At 42.5% G+C, this 10,456-nt stretch overlaps 1 protein-coding gene across 2 annotated transcripts; it reads left to right on the top strand.

Annotated features, from left to right (window-relative positions):
- Positions 1–1,183: 1,183 nt before the first annotated feature.
- PDIK1L (PDLIM1 interacting kinase 1 like) lies at positions 1,184–9,685 on the top strand. 2 transcript variants are annotated; one of them, XM_006862270.1, is made up of 3 exons: positions 1,184–1,418; positions 4,424–4,725; positions 8,945–9,685. In XM_006862270.1, exons 2-3 carry the CDS (start codon positions 4,441–4,443, stop codon positions 9,683–9,685), a joined length of 1,026 nt encoding a protein of 341 aa, XP_006862332.1. In that variant the 5' UTR covers positions 1,184–1,418; positions 4,424–4,440. The 2 variants fall into 2 exon arrangements, with proteins under 2 accessions (XP_006862332.1, XP_006862331.1); XM_006862269.1 differs by lacking the exon at positions 1,184–1,418 and adding an exon at positions 1,781–1,919.
- Positions 9,686–10,456: the final 771 nt, after the last annotated feature.

Below are 10,456 nucleotides of genomic sequence, written 5' to 3'. Positions count from 1 at the left end.
AGAAGAGAAGGACTAAGAGCTGGTGGCCAGGAGGCAGACTTGCAGAATGTGCCCTTTGGAGATGTAAATTATTATATATGCCTGAGTGGTTTTCTTGTTTGTTTTTTAAAAAGCTAAAGTGGATAGAGAGAAATACTGTTAACTGATGGTACATGGAGAGGATTATAATCATTGTAATGAAACAAGGTATAATGATTTGTTGAATGTAACTGATGATATGCCCTGTAAATTTTCACTCAATCCACAATAAAAACCTTATAAAAAAAGATTTGCAGTCTTGGAAACCCTATAAACCCTTGCTCACTAAGAGCAAGAATCCACTCCATGGCAGTGGGTTTTCATTAAGGATTCACCTAGTAGAATATTGGTTGTTGTTGTTGCAAAGTACCGTGGCGTCGGTTCCGACTCATAGTGACCCTACACAGGGTTTCCGCGGCTGCAAATCTTTATGGGAGCAGAAAGCCTCATCTTTCTCCCACGGAACAGTTGGTAGTTTCCAACTGCCGACCTTGAGGTTAGCAGCCCGATTCGTAACCACTAAAATCTTGGTAAGAGGTCCATAAATGGGGAAGAAAAAATAAGATAAATTTGGTTGCTTAATGAGAGCAGGGACAGGGATACTTTGTACATCATGGTTTATATAGGGTCAGGACAAGGATCAACTACATTATTGACAAATAGATATAAATGCAGAGTAAAATCGCTGAAGAAGGAATGGACGTTTCTGGCTGATGCTTTACTAATCTGTGTAACTAACTCAATGCCTAATTGGCCCTAGTATCTGAGTAACTGTTAACCCACGCTGGTAGTCAGGCCAAAGATGTGCCGCGATGATTGACAGCTGCCGCGTAGCCCAAGGACTCTCGCGGCTGAGCAGCCCACTGACAAGCCCCGAAAGAACTGCTCTCTTCTATGTCAACCTTGACCCCGACTGGTCCTGTCGGCCGCCTTCCCCGGGCTGCCGGCCGGGACTGTGGTGGAGCAGGGCGTGGGTGGGAATCAGCCCCCAAGACGGTGGGGAGCCATCGGGGGGCAGTGGCCTTTTCCTGCCTCCCCGCGCCCCGCAGGGCGCCCCAGACTCCCCGCGGCCGCAGCCCGGGAACAATGAGACGCCGGCTTCTTTAAGGGAGATACCACCGCGCCGGCGAGGCAGGGGACAGCGTCTTCCCAGATGATCGCACCCAACCCCGCGCCGCCGCCGCTTTGGCAGCTACACCGCCCGCAAACATGGCTCAGTGACTCTGACAAAAGGTGCAGCCTCCCTCCGGCGGAGCGGACGCCAGGCTTCCCAGATTGGGCCGCGCCTCCCAGCGGACCCACGGAAGAGCTCCGCAGTTCGAAGGCACCCCAAGCCGGCGCGAAAGAAGATGCACCAGGCGTTCCACCCTAGAGACCCGCGCACACCTGCCCGCAGCTCGGTAGGTCGTTAAGGGAACAGGGAGAGGAGGCAAGGAGGCCGCGGCCCGGCCCGCGCATCCTCAGCCTCAGACCTGCTACTGCAGACAATCCCCGGGGCTGCAGGCCGTGCACGCCCGCAGCAGCGGGAGGCCGACAGAACCCCGGGTGTGAAGTGGCCTCCCCCTTCCCGTGTCCGGCCACCCCTGCGTAGAGGGCCTCAAGTGGTGCATTCCGGAGTGCGCGCACCTCCCTCAACTCCAGCTCTTCAAAGCTTCGGGAAAGGGGAGGAGGCAAGAGAAACGCCGCGTGCGCGACCAATAGGAATAGCGCTCGGCTTCCCGGCTCCCGCTACGGAAAGCCTGAGGGGGCGGGGCCCCAAGGCGTAAGGGGGTGTGTCCGCGCGCACCACGGGGGCGCGCGCTGGCCTCTGACTGGAGGCCGCGGCAGCGGAGGCGCGAGCTGCCCGATAATGGCGGCCTGCAGAGCCTGTGAGAGGGAGAAGCGGCAGCGGGTACCCTGAGGTAATTCTGGCCCTTCGGCGTGGCTGAGAGGTCCTGCTGCAGAGCCGAAGGCCCTGCATATGCCTCCCTCCCCAGGAGACTTGTCATAGACCTGTCAGTAAAATCATCCTGGGGAAGGCCTTGCTCTTTCAGGCATTGAGCCCCGCGCCCCTCAGGCCACCGGCTCCAGCTGCGGCCTCTTACTCCCGTGGTCATCTCCCCAGACCCAGGCCCTCAACCCCCAGCCCTGAAGTGTAAAGGCAGCGGCGGGACTAGCTCCTCGGGGCGAAGGCCCTCGGGAGGATCCCCTCAGGTTCTATCTGGTCGCAGCAGAGGAGGGGCAGGGCCTGATCCTTAGCCAATGAGCTGGGGCCCTGAACCGCCGTGTCGGGCAACACCTCTGCCCAGGGCCGGCCCGTCCGGGTCTACGGCAGGTGTCTGGCTTGGCCGGCCCGGGAAATGGTATCGTGAGTCATTTCGATCCTGTTTTGGTCTAGGATCTCAAAGGAGCTCGTAAACCCGGTCCCTCCCCCTGATTCAGGAAGGTGCTCTTTCGCATGGGGATTTTGTCCACTGGACAGGATCTGGGGCAGCTTCAGAGGGCTGGAGAGCCCTGACGGCCTGGGGAGAGCGGGTCTGTGCTGCAGTTGGGCATGTCGAGGCGTCTGTACCAGAAAATCAACCATAATACACTAGCAACTGCAGCAGGAATGGGGAGGGTGGGTAGCCTCGTAGAGGAAGTGGGGCCCAGACGCAATCTCAGAAGCTTTCATTTTGTTCAGAAAAGCTCTCCTGTGCACTTGAAGGTGTTGTCAAATGCCGTGGAGCCGGTTCCGACTCATTGCATAGGGTTTCCGAGAAGCAGCTGGATTTGAACCACCGATCTTGAGGTTAGCAATCCAGTGCTGATCCTACAGCACCACGCCAGGTCCCCCAGCAACAACAGTGTCTGGAGCTCTGTTTCCCCAAATTCTACATCATAGAGATTGTACAAAGTCAGCTTACTTTTCATGCCCGTGGTTTTGTTTTTGTTGTTGTTGTTCTTGTTATGTGCCGTCGAATCATTTCCGACCCATAGCGGCCCTGTTCAGGGTTGCCAAGGAGCGGCTGGTGAGCTTGAACCGCCGACCTTGCAGTTCAAACCGACTTTGCGGTTCAGCGCTTGAACCCACGACGCCAATCTCCAAATGAGAAGAAACTGCTCCTTACAATCTTAAAATGAATGCCGGTGGGGTGGGGTGCGGTGGGAGGCGAGCTTTCAACCTGATGCAACACAGGAGCATTTCAGGCGTTGGGGGCTTGGCTCCTCCCTTTAAATGAATCCCCAAGAACAATGTCAGAGAGCCTCTTGAGATGGAGGACAGGTTTTGTTGCCAAAAATCATCTGAAACGAAATAACTTTTGTAAAACACCAGTAATAAAGAGATAGTAGTATTCCAAGTAGAATCCTGGTTTGGTGCTATAGAATAAGCACAGGACTGCTAACCACAAAGTCAGTGGTTCAAACCTTCAAGCCCACCAGCCACTTCTGGGAAACCCTATACAGCCTAAGTTCTAGTAGGAACCAACTTGACAACAGCAATAATAATCCAAGAGTTTTTAAAGGAGCATTCTTCTCCCCAACTTTCTTGTGCAAGAAAAAAAGAAATAACTTAAGAAACAAAATATGAGCATATGAGGGTGCTTCAAAAAGTTCATGGGAAAATGGAATTTAAAGATAATAGAATTTTTCCATAAATTATATTTCTAACTATGAGAGTTTGTTTGTGTGTGCTTCTTTTTTTATTTATTTATTTTTTGTTTGGTTTGATTTTTTTTTTTTAACCACCTTTTGTGTGTGCCCATAGCCTTAAGGAGAAACTAGGGTTTTGGTTTTGTTTGTTCATTTTTTTTCATGTTCAGTAAATAAGAATGCTGACTTTTTTTGGTTTATTTTTTAACCATGAAGTTTTGAAGCAGTTCATATTAGCAGAATTATAGTGTAGTGGTTAAAATCATGGACATCAGAGCCAGAAAGATGGTCTATTTCAAATCCTAGTTCTACTAGTTACTAGCTGTTTGACCTTGGATAAGTTACTTAGCCTCTCTGTGCTTTAGTTTCCTCTCCTATAAAGTGGACCATAGTAGTCCATTGTTCTTGTTGTTAAGTGCTGTCTAGTCGATTCTGGCCCATAGCGACCCTGTGTAGGATTTCCTAGGAGTGGTTGGTGAACTTGAACTGCCAACCTTGCATTTCAAACTAACTTGGCAGTCCAGCACATTAACCCACAGCATCACACCAGGACTCCATAGTAGTCCCTAGCTGATACAATTATTGTGAAGATCAAACAAATGTAATATTATAAAGTGCTTGAAACAATTCCTGATACCTAAGTACTGCGTAAATGTTAGCATTATTATTATTGTTAAAACATCTTTCAAGCACTATAGGTAGTGAAACAGATGATAGCCAAATCATGTATTAGAACAATCACAAGCCAAAAGTCATGCCTAATTTCAACAGAGCACTTTGTTGATTTTTCCAGAAACCTCGACCTTGAAGATGGTGAGTAGCCAGCCAAAGTACGATCTAATACGGGAGGTAGGCCGAGGCAGTTACGGTGTTGTATATGAAGCAGTCATCAGGAAGACCTCTGCACGGGTAGCAGTGAAGAAAATCCGATGCCACGCACCTGAAAATGTTGAACTAGCTCTTCGTGAGTTCTGGGCACTAAGCAGTATCAAGAGCCAACATCCAAATGTGATTCACTTGGAGGAATGCATTCTACAAAAAGATGGGATGGTGCAAAAGATGTCCCACGGCTCTAATTCTTCACTTTATTTACAGGTATGTGTGGTTGAATGGAGAAGTAAAAATGATTTGAATATTGCAAGAAGAATGAAAGGGCCAGATGAGCTTTTCTCTTTAATTGTCGCTGTTTATATAGTTAGAAATAGATAAGGGTCTGCCAAGAACTGAGTAGATGTTTGGTTTAAAACAAGGTTTTATTTAAACCTGTGAAGCAAATACCTAAAAATAACATAAGCCACCTGTTAATCCATGGTACTTGCCAGTCTGCATAGGAATGGGGCAAGATGGGCTAGGGAAGTAGTTGAGACAGAAGTCTCAAATTCATGTCTTTGGAATCAATTGGGGGCGGGGGCAGGGCTAGGGGAACTAATGACATAAGAAAAGAAAAAAATTTCACAACTAGTAGCACCCATAGGTAATTTGGCACCTCTTTGTAAATCAATGGCTGAAATAAAAGCTTTTGCCATTTTAGAGGATCATGTAACTTCTTAACTTTGCGATTCCAGTAATTTTCATGAAGTATGTGGCTTAGCACCAGAATTTTATTAACAGTGTTAATAGCTAACGTTTGTGTTCCTCATGTCTTCCATGTACTGTGCTAAGTGTTTTAAAGACAGTTGTTCAGAACAATCCTATAAGAAAAACACTATTAATATCTTTATTCCAGATGAAGAATCTGAGGCTGAAAGTAGATGATAAATGTAACTGTATCCAAAGTTGCATAGCTAGCAAATTGTAGAACTGAGAGTTGAACCCAGGTCTAGCTGATATCTAAAGCATATGCTCTTTTAAACACTTAGCTATACTGCCTCCAGATTATGCTTTTATAATTTAAGGGAAAAATTAGCATTGGAAAAAATAAAAGCTTTGTCTTCAGGTTGGCTTTTGCCATAGATCAAAATCTCTAGTAGCTCTGTATTCACTAAACAGAAAGTTTAAATTAAATATAAGACATAGCTTGTAGGCCAGAGTAAAATTTCTTAAGACCAGTTAGTCTTAAGAAAGGGAAACAATTTTCTTTGAATCTATCTAAATTCAGAATTTACCGTTAGGATAGAAAAACTTGTTTATAAAACAACAAAAGTTTTTGGACTAGAAACAAGAAAGAAAACAAGCATAACTATCTGTATAATTAGAAACTTACACATTCTATTGAATAATGAACAAGTATTAACCTTGAGAAATTAATTTTTCAACTTAGTATTAAGTGTGCCCTGATGTTTTCTCTCTTAAAACAATGAATATAAAACACAGCAGTGTAACCTCTAGTCATGTTAATTGTTTACTTTTCTTAAATGCTTATTACATATGTTGCACTGATATCAGAAAACATTAGAAACATTATTCCAGATTCCTTCTTAAAAGTAGATGGAATTTTGCTTTGAATTTTAAAAACTAAGATGTCTAATTTCTTTTGGACTGGAAAAACAGACATTTTAAATATCTAACTTAGTCCTTACAGTATCCTTGAGTATAGCTCTAGTAACAATTTTGATAACTAGGCATTAGCTGGTCTTCCAAAGCGTTATAGATGTAAAGTATTACCAGACTTGATTCAGTGATTTCTTTTTATCTAAAGCACCTTTTTGTTTAGTAAATCACTTTAATCTTTTCAAGTTTGATAGACCTCTCTCTGACTTGTAACACTTTATGCTAGCTTAATGGCCTTGGATAAAGCATCCCCAGCAGATGTTTCTTTATCCATAAAATAGAAATAAACTTCACCCTTCCATGGGATTTGTCAGAATTGAAGGTAATGAAGATCCAATGTTTGACACCTAGTAAGCAGATATTTATTAACACATTTAACAAGTACTGTCTCTGTAAAGAAGACCAATATTTACATCGAGTAAAGACATGAGGTCGCTTTCAGTTGAAATCAACTTGAAGGACCCAACAACAACAAAGACAACAAATATGTAGGGTAACCACAGACTGCACATGAATGAACGTCTCCTTTCTCTACACAGATTGTCTTTTTTCTCTATGTTTTTCCAGATGCCTTCTTGTCCTCAGTTGAAATCATTAAGTCAGTTTTCTATTGCTAAAAACCTAATCTAGAAGAAACTAAGACAAGCCATTAACAAAGGACACAATCCCTTGCATAGGAATAATGTGCCCACTTGGTGTACTTGTGATAATTGTATGAATGAAAAATACAGTCTGGTATAGAAATAGAAAACTACATACAAAATTCCTGAGACAGAAAACATGAAGCTTCTTAAGACTTGAAAGAAAATGATAAAGCTATAGTGTACAGGAAAAGTTGTTTCAAATGAAGCTGGAAAGGTTAGCAGGGACCAGAGTCCACAGGGCCCTATAGCACATGTTAGAAGCTACTAAAGAACTTTAGGTAAGAGAATAACTAACATTGTCTTTACAAATGAAAATAAGCAAATTGGCTATCATGTGGTTCTCAGCCAGAGACTGGAAAGCTATTGCCTGTGGTCTATTTTTATATGGCCTGGATGCTATTAAAAAAAACAACAACAAAAATGTTTTTGACATTTTTAAAGCACTATAAAAAGGAATGCTCTGACCCATGGCGACCCTGTTTAAGGTTTCTGAGAAGCGACTGGTGAGATTGAACCACTGACTCTGTGGTTCAAACCAACTTTGCAGTTCCAGTACATTAACCCACAGAGCCACACAAGGAGCTCTGGTAGCGGAGTGGTTACGAATCGGGCTGTGAACCTTAAGGTCAGCGGTTCGAAACTACCAGCTGCTCCGCGGGAGAAAGATGAGGCTTTCTACTCCCGTAAAGATTTATACCCTCGGAAACCCTGTACAGGGTCGCTATGGGTCGGAACCGACTCGATGGCACACAACAACAATAACAACATAAAAAGGAAAGAAGAATATGGGACAGAGACCTTATGAAGCTTTCAAAGCCTAAATAAAATATGTACTATCTGACCCTATTCTAAACCATTCTTTAAATGCTGGTGTTCTGTATGCTCAAAATTTTTGAGGAAGTTTGCTTTTGCGAAGGTGCTGGTGTTTAATCTCAGCAAATTAAGTTAACTGTGCACCTTGTAAATAATTGTGTATATAATTATGTACCTTTCCTATTTGATTTTCTCTGTCTCACTGGCAAATACATGCAACAAGGAAAACATGCAAAGTGTTGCAATTACTGCAGTAAGGGTTGGGGAGGATGACATGGAGGGGTGTTTTGTTTCTGCCCTGCTCAAATGACTTGAATAAGTACCAGTACGATTTAAGTGTAAAATTAGCAATCCACTCACTCTTCAACAACTCTTCGGCTTCTCTCCTGAGTTTGACTCACCCCGAAAGTCTGAAAAGAGGAAACCATACAACAAGTGCATTCAAACCATTATATGCCTGTATTTTAGAGTAGAATAAGCACTGGACTGCTAACCACGAGGTCAGTGGTTCAAATCCACAAGCTACTCCTTGGAAACCCTATATAGAGTGGCTGTGAGTTGAAACTGATTTGGTAGCACTTAACAACAACAAAAATTTGTGTTCAGTGAAATTTCAGTTGATAGGATAGTTATAATTAGACAGTGATCATAACTAAAACTGATTTATTCTAGGTTTTTAGCTATGTCAAAGAAGAAATGTATAAGCCTAGACTTCAATTTTTATAACAAAATGTAAATTTGATTTTGATAAATGGGCTTTTTAAAGCTTTCCAGTGATAGAGATAGCCATCATATTTGCCTTCTCCTTATAAATGTTTATGAAGTAATGGTGTCAGCTTTGTTTTATCAGTGATTACAGGAGCACTTTAATTCTGCAATAGCTCTTTGGTCTTTGGTCATTTTTCTCTCTATGTTATAGGTAATATTGATATATATACAATGAGCAAGAAATACAGTTCAGTTTCATTTAATAGAATATCTTTATTGGAGTTTATACCGTACTAAAGCTGTCAAGTCTAGCTGTTGAAACGTTGGTCTTTTCATGAAGCTGTTAGCTAGATGAGCAGAGTTTAGCTCCTTTGATAATATGCAAAAAAAAAGTGCAGCCAGTTGGACATTCTTCAAAATAAAACTTCATTATAAATAACTTTTTCTCTTGGCTTCAAGATTTGGTGTGTATACATTAAGGAGAAAGTTACAATTCGAAATACTACAGTTTGAAATGTGCATATGAAATCCATGGCATTTCCACATAAAACTGAAGACTGACTTAACCTTTGAATCAGTTACTTTTTTTATTACAATTGAATTGTATTACCTGTACAGGTGATTATAATCTGTTTGTTTTTTTTCCCCTATTGCTATAGCTTGTAGAGACTTCATTAAAAGGAGAAATTGCCTTTGATCCCAGAAGCGCCTATTACTTGTGGTTTGTGATGGATTTTTGTGACGGAGGAGATATGAATGAGTATCTGTTGTCCAGGAAACCCAATCGTAAAACTAACACCAGCTTCATGCTTCAGCTGAGCAGTGCCCTGGCGTTCTTGCATAAAAATCAGATCATCCACCGAGATCTCAAGCCTGATAACATCCTGATTTCTCAAAGCAGGTTGGATACCAGTGACTTGGAACCCACACTTAAAGTGGCTGATTTTGGTTTAAGTAAAGTTTGTTCAGCCTCTGGGCAGAACCCAGAAGAACCTGTCAGTGTAAACAAGTGTTTCCTCTCCACAGCATGTGGAACAGATTTCTACATGGCTCCTGAAGTGTGGGAGGGACATTACACAGCGAAAGCTGACATCTTTGCTCTGGGGATTATCATCTGGGCAATGCTGGAAAGGATCACATTCATAGACACAGAGACAAAGAAGGAACTCTTGGGGAGTTATGTAAAACAAGGAACTGAGATTGTGCCTGTAGGGGAGGCGCTTCTGGAAAATCCCAAAATGGAACTTCTCATTCCTGTGAAGAAAAAATCTATGAACGGGCGAATGAAACAATTGATTAAAGAAATGCTGGCTGCAAACCCTCAGGATCGTCCAGATGCTTTTGAACTAGAACTCAGATTAGTACAAATTGCTTTTAAAGATAGCAGCTGGGAAACGTGACACATACATTATTTGCAAATATCTTGAATGATGTGCTGCTTCTGTGCTGCAACATTATATGGCTGATAAAGAATATCAAAAGCTAAACACCTTCTAAGGGTTTAGATTTTATTGTGGGGTGTTTTCTTTTCCTCATTTTTCTTAAGTCCAAGTTGGCTATTTTGTTAGTATGTTTTAAATGTGTATTACCAATGTGAGTGTAAATTTTTAAAATGATCATTGGTAGAAGTTTGGCAGGAAAATTCTCGTAAGAGCCAAGAAGAGTCCAGTTTTCTGGAAATACTGTCTCTTAAGTATTTTAAGACATTCCTTGTCAGTATTAGGAATTTCCATGGAAGAAGAGGTTTGCATGCTGGTAATGCAACCTTTGAAGCTTTGTAAAGGAAGCATATATGTATATATTTATGTATATGTAAGTGTGTGAATGTGTGCATTTTGCATTCCATATGACGAAAATGCCACACTTCTGTTTAAATTATTTGATGTAGGTTCGGGTTTTTGAAATTTGCTGGTGAAATCAGTGATGGAAAGTAAAAGAGCCTTCCCTCATCTTCCTATCCTGTTCCTTCCTCTAATGAAATCATACTGTGTTTGTTTTTTTGTTTGTTTTTTTTGGTAATATTATACAGCCTTCTTTTTTTTTTTTAAGACATCATTTTGGAGGGTCTAAAATTATTAAACAAATGAAGTCACCCAAAGCTGCTGAAGTATGTTTGAGCTCTCCAGTGCCCTATAGCTGCAGGAGTTGAGTTAGTTATGTAGTCATGTGGT

The sequence above is a fragment of the Chrysochloris asiatica genome, unplaced genomic scaffold, assembly GCF_000296735.1.
Source record: "Chrysochloris asiatica unplaced genomic scaffold, ChrAsi1.0 scaffold00047, whole genome shotgun sequence".
Lineage (NCBI taxonomy): Eukaryota > Metazoa > Chordata > Mammalia > Afrosoricida > Chrysochloridae > Chrysochloris > Chrysochloris asiatica.
The sequence above is the reverse complement of the archived record's forward strand: the minus strand, read 5'-3'. Positions and strand labels throughout refer to the sequence as shown.